This window comes from Ciconia boyciana, chromosome 1, assembly GCF_034638445.1.
Source record: "Ciconia boyciana chromosome 1, ASM3463844v1, whole genome shotgun sequence".
Taxonomy (NCBI): domain Eukaryota; kingdom Metazoa; phylum Chordata; class Aves; order Ciconiiformes; family Ciconiidae; genus Ciconia; species Ciconia boyciana.
The window spans coordinates 58734809-58753652 of NC_132934.1; the positions used below are offsets into that span (position 1 = coordinate 58734809).

The following is an 18844-nucleotide window of genomic DNA, read 5'->3' on the forward strand; positions in this document are numbered from 1 at the left end:
AGTGGTCAGATAGATGGACAACAGAGCGCTTTAAACAGGGGTCTGTGTTGCTCCTCTTGCAGTGAGGAGCAGGGCAAGGTGAATGCTGGGCACCACTGGCACAGCAATCACTGCAGGACAGAGGAGAAATGGTATTAGCTGGGGAGCATGTAGCGCTGTTCGTGGTTGATGACCAGGCACTGAAGAAGGCACGCAACAACGAATGAGGACCTTGCAGGAGGCAGCTCAGGTGGGTGGGGGGCAGGTATAGGAAGGGTTTCCTTCTCCACAGAGTGGCTGCCCAGCTGCCGTGGGGAGATGGGGGAGTTCCCTGGCTGCCAACACGCTTAACAGAGACCCTCTCCTTCAACACTGAATTGAGCTGAGACTTCATTTTGCACGCCTTTGCAGCTCCATCTGCTACAAGTCACCACTCAAGAAACTCCACCAACTGGTTGGCTTCTTAAAATATCTACATCTCTGAAGAGCTCAAGCACTGCAATGCCAGCACCAAGCAAGTGCGCCAAGGAGACATCATTTTGATACACGGAGTCTGAGCCCACCAGCAAGGCAGCTCTGCAGGGGAGCCTGCTGGGGAAAATAAATGTGTTCCAGGGAGACGTGCAAAACACTGGGGGTCTTTAGTTTAAACAGGAGTTTAAAAGAAAAGGGTCACAAGCATCATATTTTTCTGTCTTGTGTTTTCTTCTCCCCCCTACGCTGCATCCTATTTTTCAGTGACAAATTGGGAAAAAAAATGGAGATGAACCAAAAATAAGACTGGGGGAGGGAAAAGAAAAGGTATTTTTTGTCTGAAATCCATGAGGAGAAAATGAACGCTACAAAATTCTGCAAACTATCATCGATTAAAAGGCTGTTTTTCATAAGAACGGACGTTTGGAATGATGGACGGTACCTCGCTGCCTCCTGACCCCTGCCTCTCTCCTCAGCTCTGTCTCCCTCCTGGTGAATCCCCAGCTTTTTCTGTGGTAATAGCATTAATCCGACTGCCCTTGTGATCCCTCTCCTAACGATGGTGCAGTTGACTCCAGGCAACCCAGAGGTCACGGGGACCGTGCGCAGTGGCTAAGTGAAATTCTGGCCGTGTTCAGGGGGATTTGTTCCAGTCAGATGTGGAAATGGATTTTTCTATTCTGGGTGCAGAGACACGGAGATAAGGGCTCCATCAAGCCCTGTGCTGCACACAAGGTTTTATTCTTGTCATGTAGAGATCGGAGCTGCAAGACTAGAAAGGGCCGCAATGATTTCAGCAGCATTGTGCAATGCCTCTTCCCAGCAAACGTTTGATCATAGACGGGGTCCTAGAGACACGGAGAGCCCATTCTGCCAGCTGCTCAGAGAGTTCATATGCACACGTCAGAGTGCACGAGAGCAGATATAGAGAGGCATATGTACGTGATGTGTATACATGCATACAAATGAGTATTTATGTGATCGCATGTGTGTATGTGTGGGTACAAGTGACTGTGTGAATGTGTATAAATATATATATACATATTCATGTCTGTGGGTGCTTTGGTTCAAGTATATCTATGTGTGCATGAGACCATACGTGGCCACCCACACAGATGCACACATACCCAGACATGCATGTACCTCTTGGCCTAAGCATGAACACAGCACATACACTTTCACACACAGTCCAGGCATGGGCTAAAACTGGGAGATGACAACTGGACCTTGCAAATGACCCTCCCCACACATGGACCCACCATACGTGCACACCCAAGCACATTTCTGCCAGCCCAACAGTGGCCCTGGGCAGCTTCGGACCCACTCAGTGTGACCCTTTTGCTCTGCAGTGGATCTTCAGGAGAGAAACTGGAAGGGCATTGAATGGTGATCAGGGAAGGGTTCCAGCATGGAGAGGCGAGGGTGCGTTTCCAGGCTGTTACTAACACAGCCCACACTTAATGTCATTTGAAGCTGTTGTTAGGGAGCCGCTGTATTTGTCATCAGCAGGGAAACACAGCAGCTCAGCTCAGGCAATGGCAAAACTGCCCAGGCCACGTTCCGCTTCAGCTATTGTACAGGACCATGGAACAAGGGGGTGTGGGGAGGGGGCAGGAAGCAGTTAATCAGTTGTTGAAATAGGGTAGCCAGTAGATAAAAGAGACAGGGAGATACAAGAAAGGGAAACACCCTTGAAAAGAAGATGTTCCTGGCTCTCCTGAGGATTCGACAGAGAATCGAAATGCTTTATCTGCTTAAACGACTGGAAAATATGCAAATATTTGCTCATGAAAACTTGGTGTTCTTTGCCTTCCCAAGCATAAAATATGCAAACGCCATGCACAACACAGCTGGCTCACTCAGATCTCACACTTACCACGTCACGCACAAACACACACATGCACATACCCGGCACGTCGATGCAGCCAGCTAAAGACACGCGCCTGGGCTGCGGCATGTCCTTCTACACATGACAAACAGGGCCGTGCGGGAAAGCAAATATAGATGCCTCGACTCACGAACTGTGCGCGCACGGACTGCGCCCCATCGCTGTGTCCTTCCGTGGTCTTTAACCGGAGCAGCTGCCGAGCTGCGGGCGGGAGTTCGCAGAGGGGGCGAAGAAACGTGAGCCCACCCCCGTCCCTAACCTGCCCTGGGCCACAGGTGCCACCCCTCGGCAGGGCGAGCGGGCTGCCGGCCCTTCGCAGGCAGCCGGGCAGCGCCGGGCGCGGAGGGGAGGCGGCGGCGCGGGGCGCGGGCCGGCCTGCAGGGGGGGCCGGCGGCCGCCGGGCGGGGGACGGGCGGCGGGGGACGGGCGGGCACGCCGCGGGCGAGCCCTGCCCGCTGGTCACAGGCGGGCTCCTTTCCCAGCTGGAAACGGCTCGGGTTTGAGGCAGGACTGTGCCCGGCGGGGAGGCTGCGCGAAGGGCTGGGCCCAGCACCCCTGCACACCCCGCGGTGTGCTGGCTGCAGGAACAAGGGATGTTGTTGGGACCCCTCTCCGACACCACTGTCTTCTTGGAAATCCCGTATATTCGCCATGCGTGGGCCTGGAGATCCATGCAGAGCCCTCTGTTGGACCCTCAGAGGGATTGTAGCTACTGCAAGGCCTCACACAGTTTCAGCAGAGATCCGTTGCTGTGAAAAGCATCAAACCTTGCCGTGTGGGTATCAAACGGCGCCTATGCCCTATGCCTTGAAGCCAGAGCGATGAACACGCTCGTGCTGGACCAAATGGCCAGGCAACGTGGCAGGACTCTTGCCCTGTTGACTGGCTTTAGGACCAGACTCAGGACAGTGCTACCAAGCGATGGTGGAACCTCTCTGTTTCAACCCCTGCCCCCCCCCTCCAGTGTCAGGGTGATTCCCATAGTGGGAAGTACCCATCGCAGATCCAAGAGTTTCTGTGAGCTCTTAAACAGCAGCTTCCCCCCTCTTGCCACAAAGTGCTTGTTTCTTTGGTGAGAAAGCTCATGGGTACCTCTAAAGAAAATTTTCTTGTCCACCTTTCTCAGCACTCCTCGTGAGAGTTGAGAGGAGAAGACAGCACAGAGGTAGAAACTCCTGGGTCTACATAGCAGTGGATGGGAGGAGGAGGAGGCTTTCAGATACCAGGAAGGGCTCCAGGCAAGAGGCAGAGAAGCAGAAGGCAACAGGCTCAGCTGAAGATTGTTTTTAAGAACTAGTTCAAACAGGCTGCAACGTCACCTGGTATCTCCCACCCAGCCAAGCTGCTGGGCCTAGATGCTCACAAGGCAGCGAAGTCTTGCTGGTTGCAGTAGGGTTAGTGCTTGTAGTCACATGCCAGAGTTTGGGGTGGACACTGGCACAGTTTCTTGTCTCAGTGGTCTCGCAGGCAGGGTCACAAGGCAGGGGTAGGAGATGGGACACTCAAGCTGGAAAAGTTACCTATGGGGAGAGGAGCAGCCTGGATGATGTGCCCTTAGCTGCAACACATCTCTGATTGACGCAGCGTGTCAGCCAGTCTCTGATACACCGTTCAGCTGTGTCTGGCAGACACGCAGTGTCTCGGAGTAGCTGTGGGGGCAGTGGGAAGTGGGAGACAAGCTCACACTTTCATGCTTAGTGTTGGAGACTGCCAGGTCTAGCAACAGCTTTGCTCTAGCTATGAGTACAGGTGAACAGCTCTTCCAGCTGCTCCTCCGCCACGTGGCGTTTCAGCAATACACAGCAAAAGAATGAAGCAGCTTTGCCAGGCCTTGATCTCCGTGTGAGACAGTCCAGGCTGCCGAGCAGCCCGCAGCAGAAATCCCTGCTGGCAGAAGTGGCCTCAAACTCAGCGGCAGCCTGCGTAAAGCCAGGGAACGTGTTGTTCCTGGTTGGTCCAGGCCCCACATGGGCAGAAGTTATGAGAGAAATGTAGCCACGCAGCTGACATCCAGGCCTGCCCATCCTCAGAGACGTACAGGATATTCTAAGCCAGTAATTTCATACTGTGTTGGTGCTCTTGGGTAACAAGGGCTGGCTGTTACACAAGCCTCGTGCACAGGCTGGAAAAGATTCGTCTTCCCCACCCCCTCTGCAGCCTGGCCGGGGATGATCAGTGATCCCCATACGGCAGAGGGCCCGCTGCTGTTACAGGGTAACCTGGGGGCACCCCAAAGTACCAAAGCATAAAAACTTACTTCCACCTTTCCATGTCTCAGGTGTCCCCCTCCCCGTTTGCAGGCAGGAAAGGCAAGCCGAAGGGACCCAGCCGTGGTCGGGCAGTGACGGAGAGGAGGTGAGCGCAGAGCAGAGTAGTGCCCATTGCTTCCCAGAGCTTGAAACACGTGTGAGCTCTCTTTCCAAGGGTAGCAACGGCAGTAGCCAAAAGCCTGAACTTTGCTTCCAGAAGGAATCAGCTGTTGAGCTGAGCAAATCGTGATGCTGTGAGGGGTGGGTGGAAGGAGGGAGGGAGCAAGAGCCAAGCCTGACACGGGCCAGAGCCGGGGGGAGGCACTCACAAAGGCCTCGGAGGCAGGATGGAAAAGACAGTAATTACATAAGAGCACTTGGCGAGCATCTGGCTGGAGTCAGCTGGGCCACCCCAGCCCTCCCTCCCCGTGCTGCTAACCAGGAGCAGCTGAGGATACAGATAACCCAGCGTGGGACCCCTCCGGAGGGGAGCGGAGGTAAGAGGTCCTCTGCTTCCCCTCCTGGCTTGCGATACTCTTGGAGAGTAGGGGCAGAGGGGTAGGGAAAGGGAAAGCCGCTGCGGTGGAGAAGCAGCCAGGAAGGGGAAGAGAAGGGGTTGTTTCTCTGCCTCTTGGTGCGGATGATAACTTTGCTCCAGAGGTTTTGGTGAGGGAGGAGCTGTGAAGGGTGTATGGGGGTGTTTGTGAGTGGATGCAAGTATGTGTAGCAGGGCAGGGGGTCCACATGTGCAAAAGGGGAGCTGAGCTGTACACAGGGGGTGGAAACGGGAGGAAACATCAAAGTAACTTCCTTCCTTCTGTACCTGTGGTAGAGAGGGTTAATAGGATGGAGGGGGGGACAGCCAGACTTTATCCCCCACTTTGCCCTGTGGGGGGGGTTGCAGAAGAAGGGAGGAAATGTAGAAGGAGGACAAAGCAGCTGCTTTTGAGCAGGGATTGTTGCAGTCCAATCTGGCCAGAGCTTCCCTGGGCTGCCTCCAAGGCAGAGCGTGTGATGAGGGAGAGGGAAGATTGTTGAGCACGCAAGGTGCCTTCAGGCTTGGGGTACGCTTAAAAGCGTGGCTGGCACAGGGTTCTTGGATAGCATTCTCAAAACTCCTATCTTTGAGCACTCAGCTGTACAAGCCAAAACCTTCTGCAAATGTGGCTGCCCTGGCAAAATGTTGCTGGTACAGCCAGTTCCCTTCAGGGAGCAGGGTGATATTATTCTAGCAAAAGTGTCTCTATTGGCATAAACTGCTGCCCAGCTGGGCAATACCACCAGTGCAAGGCTTTGTCTGATGGCTCCCCATTCAGCTCAGATGGGACATATTAAATACAAAGTCCTGCTCACTGCCCACTGTGGGCTGTTCTTGCAGTCAGATGAGAAAAAGGCAAAGGCCCCAGCTGATGAGGTCCTCCACGAAGAACATTTGCTTGGCTGTGAGCAACTCGGGAGTGCAGATGAAAGGCAGGATGGAAACAAGGGCAATGGCCTTCTCTGCTACCTGTTCCCTTTGGAAAGGCAGAGGAGGCCAGACATAAGGCAGAGAGCTGCAAAAGGGGGTAATGTCCTGCTTGGAAATAAGCCAGGCAGGAAAACCTGACGGAGTGAGCCACCGCAATAGCTTTGATGGGACAGAGAGGAACTTTGCCTTCACTGTCAGTCTCTGAGTTTTCATGCACCCCAGAAAATTTATTGGCTTTCAACAATAGTACTGTCAGCTGCTGAAATCCCCACCAGCAGCAGGCAGGAGCAGACAACACAACTGATCACAAAAACCTGCTTCTGTCAGCTGGCAAGGCTCCATTAGCAAGAACTGTTGCTCTAACCCTTCCCCCTCCCATTTTCCAAAAGGGGAAACTGAGGCACAGGTAGACATGGGAGACTTCCAATGGGTGTCATTGCATGCCAGTGCTGGAGCCCGGCTAGGAACTCACAAGCACAGCAGTGAATTTCGTGGTCCTCTTCCCACCCCGGCTGGGAGGCATGTTCGCTCCATGTTTGTTGAGCTCCAGGCTGACAGGCAGCCTGAGAATATTTCCAGGCTTCCCAGCCCCCCTTCCTCCCTTCCCCCCAGCTTGCAGCACATATTTTCCCAGAGTTTTCCGCTTGCTTCTCCAGTGGTGCTGGGGTCCTGCCAAACACCAGCCACTCTCTGGGAAGCCGGGCCTCCCATTCCCAAACCAAACAAATGGGAGAAGGAAAACAAAACAAAAAAAGTCCAAGCACACGTAGACACACATAAAACCCTTTCCCCCTCAGAAACCTTGGAGCCTTCTCCAGCTTCTCTCAGAAACTGCAGGAGGCACAGTGCTGACTTGGCACTTCTGGACCCCGCAGAAGAGAGTTATTGCCCATCCTTCCTTCAGCCTCCCAAAGATACATATGTGCACCCCCACCAGGTATAAGTTCCCAAATCCAGTTTTCTGCAGGGTAAGACCCCCCACATCCTCTTCCCACTGATTCTGCAGTGTAAGGAAAGTCTCCTATGTGTGCCCCCGCACTCCTCCCTCCCCAAATGCCCTCATTCCCAGGTTCTGGTGCAGCCACGTAGTGCTCACCCCAACAGCACAAGCTTGTCAGCTCGGCGCCAGGCTGGAGGCAAAGATCACAGCCAGGGTTTGCTCCAGATCCTCAGTTTGCTGGCAGGCAGCTCCCCGCAGCAGGGCTGTGCTTGGGGCCAGGCACACCCCTCCTGTGCGAACTGCTCAGCCCGGGACCTGACCGGGGGATGACATGCGCCGGAGTGCAAGGCTTGGGGCTCTGCCCAGGGAGAGGGGGATGACCAGAGGGAAAAAAATGATGCCTCTCCCAGTTGGCTAGAAATATCATGCCTGGGGTGAGAGGCTGCAGTGACGTGCAGAAGAAACAATGCAGGAGAGAATGGAAGATGAAAAAGTTTGGGGACTAAGAGTGGGACCGGCACAGCTGGGGAGAGAGCAGGGCCAGCCGGCTTAAGGGCTAATGCATGGGACAAGGGACTAATGCAAGGGAGTGAGGGCAGAGTCCTGCAACATCCCGCCTGAAGGAAAGTCTGTCTCTCGCACCAACGCACCCCACCTTACCTGAGATGCTCAGGGTGGGACACTGCCCTGCTGCCCACCCACCCTTTGCACAGGGTGCAGTCTGTGCTGCCTGCGTTTTGCTGACCAGGGCAAGGCTGTTTGGAAGCGAAAAGGCAGAGGAAAAAAAACCCCAAAACACAGATAAGGAAAAGGCACTATCTAGGAAAGAGTTAAAAGGCGCCGAAACCCAAGCCGGTTTGCAATGGAGGGCGCCCAAAGCCACGGAGGGAAAGGGAGGGAGAGGAGAGGGGAGGGAGCAGGTCCAAGCCCAGCTTGCCTACCCAGTCAGCACTCAGCAGTGCCTGTGCCAAGAGCCAGCTTTCTTAAAGCCATGGGCCCGGGGGCCGGCTTTGCAGGCGGAGGGGCGCCCGTGAGCAGGGGCTGGGAACTACAGAGGGGAGCCCTCAGGCTCCGGGGTGAGCTGCCGCGCCGCGCTGGGGTGCAGGCAGAGGGAAGAGGGGCAGAGGCCGGGAGAGGGGCTTTCTCGGCTTGTTTGCGTGTCTGTCTTTCGTAAGCATGCTTCTCTGCGTGCTCCGAGCTGTGCTTCCTTCGCCCTCTGCAGCGGAGCAGCTCCCCTCTGGCCTCTCTGCAAAGGGCTGGCACTGCCCGCTGCTCTCGGGGAGTTGGCCATCCCTTCGGGAAGGTGCTGGGGTTTGGCTGGGAACACAACCGAGCATTGGTATTGGTGGGAGGGGGCTGAGGCACAGAGAGGGATGGGATTTGGCGGGGGGAAGGAGGGGGCTGAAGTTAAGTTCCCAGCCCACAGGAGAAGGGGCCTCTCTGCAGAGAGATGTGGGTCAGACTCTGGCTGGGACAGGGGGGTTGTTGGGTTAGACTCCCATGAAGAGCTGATATCTAGTGACTGGAGGACTGGAAAAGTTTTTTACAGCCCTCTCCACAGATTCAGCAGCCTACCAGAGCATGCTTTTGCTAAAGGGGCTGTGTGGTTTGCCATGTCTCCTTCCTCTATCCCAGCCTGGGGACTGAATCTTCTAGTGGCTCCAGTGGTTTCCCTAGTGAGGGTCAAGCCTTCTTCCAGGGTTAGCACCTAGTCTCCATTGGTCTAGGCAGAAGGGCGTGGGGCATCCTCTTGGGCCATGCGGTTGCTGCTCAGATTGCAGCCTTGAACCTCCAGGGACTTCAAGCATGTAAACTCCCTCCACAGGACAATGCCATTTTGTCCCACCCCTGGCTCCAGCCACAGAAAGATGTTTTGTGGTGATTTCTGCTCCATCCCCCATGTCCTCCCCTTCTTAGACCTCATTCTGGCACTTCCTCGTATCTTCCCAGGTCACCATGGACATAATCTACCTGCGCACACCCCTGGCCTTCCTTCTCCTCCCTCTTGTTGTGCTTGGGGCACCCACTGATGAACCCAACCTCACAGAACAAGCCCCTGGTGCTTGCAAGCGCTGTTGTGACCCACTGGACTCTTCCACAGATGCCCCACCTCTCCCTCCCAGCCACCACCACTTGCCCTACCCAATGCCGGAGGTCCGTCCCTATATCAACATCACCATACTGAAGGGTAAGTGCCCACCTTGGCCCCAGGATGCCAAGGCCTGCTCAGGGACCGGTGGCACTGCGGTGGAGGTGACAGCTGGGTTGCTGGCATGCTGGTTATGCTAACAGACTGCCAGATGCCATCCTGAAGGGTATGTGCCCACACACGCTGTGCCCAGGGTTTAGATGTTTTTGTGCTGTGATCAAGAGTAGCCTGCAGGGATGGAAGTCAGTGCATATCCGTGCTGTGACCTCTGCGTCTCAGGATGCTGCCTGCTACCAGCTCTTTCACGCTGCTAGCACAGGAGTGGCAGTGGCAGCCTCTTGCCAAGCTGGGGGGACACCTTCCTTGCCTCAGACTTCCAGAGTCCTGTAGTGCCTGAGGGAAGGAGCAGTCTCTATCCAGGTGCAAAATAAGCAGGTTTGAAGGGTAGGCACTGGCACCTGGGAAGGCTGTGGGGAAACCCCCAGCTCCATGGGTCACATGCATTTTGGAGCAGGTGGAGGGCAAGGGGAGGCAGCATCTATTTGCAAGCACCTCCAGGCTAACTGGCAGTGACCCCCAGCTCATTCCACCCTGCTGTGGCTGGCTTGGCTAATGGGAAAAGGCTCCCTGTTTTAGATCAGCTCCTCCCTTCAGGGCTCCCCTTTTAGCCTTTGCTGCGGACAAAAGCCTGTTCCCAGCTGGATCCTGCTCCACTCGCTTATTGTTACTCTGTGGTTCCTCTGGGCTAGCTGGGCAGATGTTCCCCCTTCCCTGCCCAGCCTGGAAATAGCTGCAATCCATCAAAGCTCAGAAGTGCGTCTGGGGCAGATAAGAGGCCTGGACTAGAGTGGGGTGTTGCAGGGGGGGCTGCAATACCATGCAGGGGATGGAGAGGAGGAAAAGAACAAGTGTCGTGGTTTAACTCCAGCCGTCAACTAAGCCCCGCACAGCCGCTCGCTCACTCCCCCCCGGTGGGATAGGGGAGACAATTGGAAGAGTAGAAGTGAGAAAACTCATGGGTTGAGATACAGACAGTTTAATAGGTAAAGCAAAAGCTGCGCACACAAGCAAAGCAAAGCAAAGAATTCATTCACTACGTCCCATCGGCAGGCAGGTGTTCAGCCATCTCCAGGAAAGCAGGGCTCCATCACGCGTAACGGTTACTTGGGAAGACAAACGCCATCCCTCCGAACGTCCCCCCCTTCCTTCTTCCCCAGCTTTATATGCTGAGCATGATGTCGTATGGTATGGAATATCCCTTTGGTCATTTGGGATCAGCTGTCCCAGCTGTGTCCCCTCCCCCTTCTTGTGCACCTGGCAGAGCACGGGAAGCTGAAAAATCCTTGAACAAGTATAAACATTACTTAGCAACAACTAGAACATCAGTGTGTTATCAGCATTATTCTCATCCTAAATCCAAACTACAGCACTGTATTAGCTACTAGGAAGAAAATTAACTCTATCTCAGCCAAAACCAGGACAGCAAGGCACAAATGTGGGATGCTGTCACTTGTGGAGGCTGCTCTGACCCCCACCTCTTCTCTCTACACACAAAGTACATTCTGGTGCTGCTCTCTCTCTGTATTGATGCCTGCCGAAGTGTGTGACCGGCAATGCACAAACCCCAGGGTAGAACTGCAGTAGTAATTATACAGGATGCCCAAAGGATGCCGGTTTTGTCAAAGTACCAGCCCTTTAACTTGCACTGCACCATCCACCAAGCCCAGCTTGGATCTTTTCCCTCTGACCCACCTCATTGTCCCTCTCTAGTCATATTCTCCCACAGGCATTAGCACTTCTTCCCCTTCTCCAGCCTACAGCAAGAACAGTGTGCACACTATGTGGATAATTGGGACATAGGAGAGGTGTGTAGGATGGCAGGGCTGTGGTGGAGGTAAAGGAGTGTGGAGGATGAAGAAGAGGTCAAGAGCCCCAGTGGTACTTTGCACTGCTGGGCTCCCTCTCAGGCTGAAGTCTCCTAAGGACAGGTCCTAGTGCCTCCAGCAAGGCCATATCATGTGGTGAGGAGGGGGTTCGTAAGCGAAGAGACCCCAGTCGGACCCAGAGCTCTGCTCCTCATAGCTCCGGACCTCATAGCTCCTTTCCCATGAAGCACAATGATATTGTGACCCTCAGGAGCATTCCTTCTTCTGGCATTGCCCCATCCTTGAACAATTCTCTGCCTCCTCATTAGGCTTTCTCACTGCCACTTCCACCTCTCCCTCTGGTATCACACAGGAGTTGTGTCCTCTGCTTCCTCTTGTAGGAGAGAAAGGAGACCGGGGAGAGCCTGGGATGCCAGGGAAATGGGGCAAAGAAGGACCACGAGGTGAGCGGGGTGCCCAGGGCCAGAAAGGCAGTAAAGGACAGATGGGCACAGCGGGAGACCCCTGCAAGCATCAGTACGCTGCATTCTCTGTTGGTCGCAAGAAAGCGCTGCACAGCAGCGAGGGCTTCCAGGTCTTGATCTTCGACACTGTCTTTGTCAACCTCTACAGCCACTTTGACATGTTCAATGGCAAATTCTACTGCTATGTAGGTGGACTTTACTATTTCAGCCTCAACGTCCACACCTGGAACTTCAAGGAGACCTACATGCACATCATGCACAACGAAGAAGAGGCAGTCATCTTGTATGCCCAACCCAGTGATCGCAGCATCATGCAGAGCCAGAGCCTCATGCTGGAGCTTCAGGAAAATGATGAGATTTGGGTGAGGCTCTACAAGCGGGAGCGGGAGAATGCCATTTACAGTGATGATGTTGATGTGTACATCACCTTCAATGGGTACCTGGTCAAGCCCAGCCTTGAATAACTGCCTCTCCTCCTCCTTGGGGCCTCTTTGGCCTTCTCCTTCTTCCTCTGTCTCTGTCTTTACTGCCCGCAGCCACTGCAAATCACTTGGAAATAGGCCTGTCAAGTCTCAGGCACTGAGTGTGAAACTTGCCGCACTGGCTCCCACCTCACGCTCTCTTGTAGCCAGGCCTGTATCTGTCCACTTACAGTGTGACAATACCATCTCTCGCTCCCTCACCTCATGACCTCAACATAGATTATTGGCTTCTTCTAAAACTGCCAGTGAACTGTGTCTGGCATTTAGGGTCCTAGAGCAGGAGGAAAGCTAAAATGCTGCTCCTGGGTATGTGTCCCTCCTCAAGGCTTCATACACAAAGGAATCTTGTAGAAAGGGCTAGAAAGTCCCTGCTGCCCAGGTGCATCCTGGCTCCTCTTCATCCCAACTAGACATGCCAGTTTTGCAGCCTGCAACGTGGCCTTAATGTCACCTCTCATACCTGTAGTCTGGAGAGCGGACTGGATGGCCTCCTGTAGCACAAGGAAGATGTAAGAGCGGTGAGAGACGACACTGTCTTTCCAAAAAGGGAACTGTTGGCCTTCTGAAGTATGTCAATGGCTTTCCTTAGACACCCTTCTGGGTCACAGAGTCCAGGTTGGTTGTAAAATCTAGTCCTGGTGGGATTGTCTGCCTCTGTGCCAGCTCTAGCTCTTCAAACAGGTGAAGGGCCAGCCACTCAGCCAGATCCTTCAGAGGTATCTGCCATTGAATCAGTAGAGCCCACCACTCTATTCCCACTAGGGATCGTAAGTACAGAACGAGAGAGAGAGACAACCCTACCAAACCTCCCCTGGGGTGCTACTCGGTCTCGGTTCCCCAGCTGTGGGAAGCTAGTCCAGACAGTGAACCTGAATCTGCTCTCTTCTTTGCCAGAGGTGCACCCATGCCCTTCTATTGGTATCAGCAGTCATCCCTAACACTTGCTGATGTGAGGGGAGAATCAGACCCTGGCTCCTGTGTGCCATTACATTGTCCTCCTGAAGGTGGTTCTCCCACATTGGTATTGAGGGACTGCTGTTTCAGGACCTGAGCTGGAGGCTGTAAGGGCAATTGCAGTTAAATCAGTTCCAAACCTGGGCAGGTTGGCACCTCTTTGCCTCTGTGATGGAAAAGAGATAGAGGTGAGACTACAGCACCTCACCGCAGGGTTAAAAGCTTCCCTGCCACATGCTCTGTGCCCTTTTCTGGCAATCTCATCCAAGCAACTGAGAAAAGCATGTGCCTAAAACAAACTCTCGCTCATCTTGTCAGGTTGGAGATGTCACAGTGGGAAAGGAATGCCAGCAGTAGGGTTTTCTAGTACCATTTGTACTGGTCTCACACTGCTCTCACTCACATCCCTCTGGGATTGCTACGGTCCTGGGGGGAGCAGGTGAGGCTGACTCAGCACTTTGGGAAACGTACTTCCACATGTTGTGATGTTCCCGTAAACAGCAGTGCCAAGAGTTGTCTCTTTTTTGAGTCTCAGGACAGGACATGCAGGAGAAACTGTATTTCTCCTCTGCCCATCACTGATAATGAAGTCTTCTGACTTATGTAGCTTCTGTGGTCTCATGGTTAGCCATGGTCTCTGCCTATAGCACCTGGGACTACCAGAGCTCTCCCATAGGAGATACGCACGATTATACAGGACTAAGTCTGGTACACTCAGCCCGGGATAGCAAAGGCGCAGGGACCCAGGCTAAATATTAAAAATGAACTTGAGAGAATTGCAGGACATTTTCTCTCTTGCCCTGTTTACTTAACCTCCCTGCTTTGCTAAGGAAGCTGTACAGACTGGAATGAGTTTCAGACACTTTCTGCCCTGGATCATCTCCACCACTGTCACTGAGGCAATGGGCATAAAAACAAGGTTTCACTGAGGCAAAGCTGGGTTTTTCCCAGGGAAACATGTGATGGTGGAATCATGGGAACTAAAGGAGACTGTGAGTTTCTTCCCCTCCCTTAGCATGTCAAGTGTGTGGAATTGCTCAGAGACAGGATTTCAGGCAGTAGAGAGGAAGCAGCATGCTGGTGATGCTCAGGACTGAATCCCTTTCTCTCTTCCTCAACAGGCTGCAAACCCAGATATTGTCTATTTACAGTGTATAGTGCCCCTGTGTCTCCCTGAAGAGAAGCAAGCCTCTCTAACACTGAATATCTCCAGAAACAAGCTTCCTTATTCCTCCTTTTCTATTTGGTGTTTGAATGCCAGCAATAGGTCTCGTGCTACCCACGAGCAGCCAGATGGTGCCTGATGCACATGCGAGAGGAGGGCAGGGGGACCAAAGGGTATGTTTAACAGGCTTCTTGGTGCTAAACAAGATGGCAATCCCTTGGTGCTAAATCAAATTTCAGGAGTATTGGGTGCTTTCTGGAAGGTGTAGTAGGCTGAGCTGTAATGTACTGTGGAATTAATGGTGCTTTATGTTACGAAACCAAACAAACTCCAAGAACTTTTGTATATATATTTTTTTTTCAGTGGTATTAAACTTTTTTCCCTGGTTGTTTTGCACTTAGATCGGCTTTTCCCTCCCAACCTATTCCTTCTAGCTCTGGTTATCACCGAATAGTGCAAGAGAAAAGACACTGACCTGAAAGAGACAGATCAAAAATCTAACTCAGGTCTGAAACTTCCCTGGGCAATCCTTGGCAATCTTCTGTCTGTTTCCTTTGTGGAGAACCATAACTTTAAAGCTATTTACTACTTTGACACTTCTAATTACGACAACCCTCTTCTCTCTGCTGGGAAAGCTTTAAGCAAATTCAAGGAAGGATTTTTTGGAAATTACAAAAAAACCAGGACAACACAATGCGTTGTAGGATTAGGCTTCGAGTACTTAACTAATTCTATTGAGGAAGTCTGAGCTAATGCTGGACTTCTTAAGGGGGATCAGAGCCTTTATCTTGTGAATTTTTTAGCACATCCTTCTGTCAGATACTTAGTAAGCATGTGTGTTTTCTGTTTTCCCTTTGGTGTTTCTCTTTTCTCTGCCAAGAGGTAAAAGCCAGGAAGTACAGATGTAAGAGGGACATTAAACTATTGACTGAACACTTGTGCTTGCTAACAATGGGGTGGGTGGCTGTTCCAGAGTTAAGCCAGACACACATTTTTGGAAGACCTGTGTGTGACAGGAAAGGCTTGAGGTTCAGGTCAGAGGTAGAAAGACAAATGGTGATTGCCCATAAAGTTGGGGAAAACAGAGAGACATGAGGGGGGATGGAGACTTGGAGGCTTGAGTGGAAGATCTAGGAGGGGTAGAGTCCCAAGGACAAGGAGATGCCTATCGAGGTCTCCATGCAGGTTGAAGAGGTAAGTGGGGTTTTTTTTAGCATCTTTGGGGTTTGGACTCAGGGGACTCCTGCTGAAGTGGAGAAATGGACAAGAAAACAAGAGGAGATGCCCATATAGGACCTTCTGTTTTGAGTTTAATTCATCTTCACATAGTTTCTCCTGTGGTTTGACATGTACCAAACACTTCATTTGGCAAGGGATGGAAGACATAATCATATGCATCCTTACATGCCTCTTTGGTGCTGTGTCAGGCCCAGAGCTAGGGCTATATATATCCTAGTAAATGCGATACTCTGTCAGATGGGGAGCCCAGCCTTCTTCACGGTTTTTATTTACTTCTGAGGAAGCAGGTACAAATGTGCCCTCAGGAAATGCAGGGGTTGCACTTGTGCATGTTCCTGGCCCCTTGAGGTGAGATGCTGGTAGATTGGAGGTGCCTTTGTCACACTTAACAAAAGGTGAGGAGTGAGGGAGGAGGGAGGAGCGGAAATGTGTAGCCAGACCTTCTAGAAAAGTTTTCTATGATTCAATCCTTCAGCCTGCCTACTTGGAGAAGAAGGTGCCACCTGAAGAGTCTCTTCAGCATCTTATCCTTGGGGATAAGATGCATGTGTGACAAATGGAGTCTGTAGCTGGTGCCACCCATCACACCCTGGATGCCCGGCTGGGGATTTGCCATAGGTGAGGCTCAGCTCAGGCAAGGTGGACCCTGCAATGCTGTTGAAGGAACGAGGGCTAGACTGGGTCAGACAAGCCCTGCTTCCCTGCCAGTGAGTGCAGCCATGCCCTGATGGCCACGATACCTCCAGTCACCTCATTCACCCCAGGGCTGGGTCCTTTTCTATGCAATGGGGCTGCCTCATGGTATGTGAGCCTGGGGTTGGTGACAGCCAGCACCTCTCTCCTCGGCAAAGCAAGAAGCATGCCCTGAAGTGGGCAGCTACAGCACTACCCCTGGGGCTGTGCCTCTCTTTTCCCCTGAAAGACAGGTCCAGGCTCTGCTGCAAAGGGCTCTGCGGCCACGTCTCAAGCTTGTTCAAGGTATGTGCCAAGGGGTTGGCCCTTTAAACTGGCTTCCTGCAGGTCTGTGGTCTTGCAGGTATGAAAGGGGTGGGAATGGGAGATGAGGTAAAGGGCAGGATATGGTCCTGTCTCTGGGGAAGGAAGCATGTGTCAGGGCCAGCTCAGGAGAAGCTGAAAGCCCTGCGATAGCTCCTTGCCCTGTGATAGCTGTGGGAAAGGGGAAGAGAGAAACAGGGCAAGAAAAGGGGTATAAAAATAGACCTTTGACCCTGCTGTGGGCACTCAGATGGACACAGGTGCACATGCCTGTACCCAAAGCGCCAGGGAGGGCAGGGGTGCAGCATGGCAGGACCTGGCTCTGCATCTCCCCTGACCCTTTGTCAAGGGTGGCCCCAGCAGATGCCAGCAGAGCCCCCGCCTCCCTCCATGCTGTGCATCGCAGCTGGATGCCATCAACGGGTTGAACCTGCCCCAGATCCTTTATTTCTCACCTTCCCTTTCCCATTGCTGGCTGGGAGCTGCCGTTGTGCCCAAAGGGCCGGATCCAGACCCTGCCTGTATCTGCGTAGGTGATGGGGCACAGCTGCATTGCTGAGGGCCATCGTTCACCGCCTTTTGTGGCGTGGCCCTCCTCTGACCACAGTGGGAAAACGGGCATTTGGCGAGCCATGCCGGGCTTCAGAGGCCAGCTCGGTGCCGCACTCTGCTGTGACACCCACACATGTATGCACACACATATGGACATCTCTCACCTTCCTGCCAACGGAAACTGTTGCCCTTTGCAAGCCTGGCTTGCTCTGAAGATGCTATCAGGAGGTGGGTAGAGGGGGGCTGAGGCTCCTGGCCTCTTCGGTACAAGCACAGCTCCCTCACCTCGTGACGTGCCGACCCCCTTCTCCTACAAGCCCTTTGTGATCTCTCTCCCCACAGTTATACCACGGTGAGTTCCAGGTCAGAAGGTTCAAATCAAAGGCTTCTGACAGTTTCTCAACCCGGAGACCAGTCCCATCTCTTGACTTTGTGTCACTTAACTCACAAATGACCAGGGAATTATTGAAAATCTCACACCTTTCCCAGTGTCTTTTTGCAATGACTAAAATGGGAGGGAGCAGGATGGAGAGCTCTTGGGTTGGAGAAGCTAAGGAGTAGGGAGCTCCCCATCCACCTGGGAAGGCTGGGAATCCAGCCTCGGGTGACTGGGAGGTGGGGGGCTGTGTTGTTTCTTGATTCACTTTAACCTACTTGCATCCATAGCTTCGAGAAGCGAGGCTAACCTGCATCAACCTCAAAGCTGCTGAGCTGCCTCGACTGCCAGGGAGCCCAGGCAACGCAAACTGCAATGCACCTCTGAGGTGGGAGATGTATCCAAGCCTCACTGGTTGCTACTGAGGACAATTGCAATGCTTCAAAGTAGCCAGGGGAAGGAAATGCCCAGGGAGAGGAAGGAGGACAACAGGTCTCCTGCCTAACGGACACCCATCCTGTAGGCGTCATTTTCACTGTTCTGGTCCCCTGCTCTAAAGTCCTGACCACTCTCCAGGTCTTTGACATAACAATGTCATAGTGCAAGACTTGGGCAAGCATCTCCCATGGGGTGCCTGAGGCTCACTGCATTCTCCTGCTTGCCCCACACGTGCTTTTCTGGGCTCATGGCATTCTCCCATTTGCCCCTACATACACTTTTTTTTTCCCCCCATGTGTCCCCAGTTCTTCCCCTGAAGTAGTGGAATGGAGCAGAGCACTAGAAAGGACTTTACAGGCAACCAAGCCCTGACCCCTGCAGCCACAGGCAGCAATTCAGCAGATCTTTTGGGCCAAGGAATCTTTTGGGCCCAACAGAATTACCATTACCACAGTCCAAAACACCTCCCAAGCCCTTGCTTCGCCTGACTCCCACTTCTCTCCATGTGGTATGCTGTTGTTTGACTCTTTAGAAGACTTATGCAGGCTTTTACAACTGTACTACATTTCAAGCTTGGTCCTGCAAGGCTTTGAAAAGTTTTTTTGAAATTCCGTTTGTTCATGGTATGTCAGAGTCTGAAGCACTCCCCTGACCCTAGGACAGGCTTGCTTCTCCTCCCCCATCCCCAGCCCCACCAGCTGTGGAGGCAGAACAGCTATGCCTTCATTGCAATGGCTAGACCAGGCAGTGACAGTGGAGAATGTCTTGTCCTGCAGAGTGGCAACCTGAGCTCTGTGGAAATGGAGAGAGGATCACTGCATTGGCTTGTCTTTGCTGCAGGGCTTTTTTTTTCCACTCCCCCCCTCCTTTAAACTCCTGTGTCAGCCCTCCTCACCATTGCAATGCACTGTGCCGAGAGTTCTCTGAGTGCTGGGTGCAAGGGAAGCAGTGGGAGGGTCAGGTGAGGACTGAGAAGGGCGAGAGGAAAAGGTCAGTGACGCAAGCCCAAAGCGATGGCTCTCAGCTGAGCTGCTCTGCTGTTTGTCCGTGGTGCGCTATTTCTGCTCGGCAACAATTCACACATCTGGGGACCACAACAACTTCCACCACCCACGCTCTTCCTCCCCCCTCACAGGGGCTGAGGC

At 53.1% G+C, this 18844-nt stretch overlaps 1 protein-coding gene across 2 annotated transcripts; it reads left to right on the plus strand.

Annotated features, from left to right (window-relative positions):
• Positions 1–4922: 4922 nt before the first annotated feature.
• C1QTNF6 (C1q and TNF related 6) lies at positions 4923–14478 on the plus strand. Of its 2 annotated transcripts, none has more exons than XM_072869752.1 (3): positions 4923–5087; positions 8949–9186; positions 11414–14478. In XM_072869752.1, the coding sequence occupies exons 2-3, from the start codon at positions 8955–8957 to the stop codon at positions 11959–11961; spliced, it is 780 nt and encodes a 259-aa protein (XP_072725853.1). In that variant the 5' UTR covers positions 4923–5087; positions 8949–8954; the 3' UTR covers positions 11962–14478. The 2 variants fall into 2 exon arrangements, with proteins under 2 accessions (XP_072725853.1, XP_072725863.1); XM_072869762.1 differs by lacking the exon at positions 4923–5087 and adding an exon at positions 7967–8074.
• The last annotated feature ends 4366 nt before the right edge of the window (positions 14479–18844 follow it).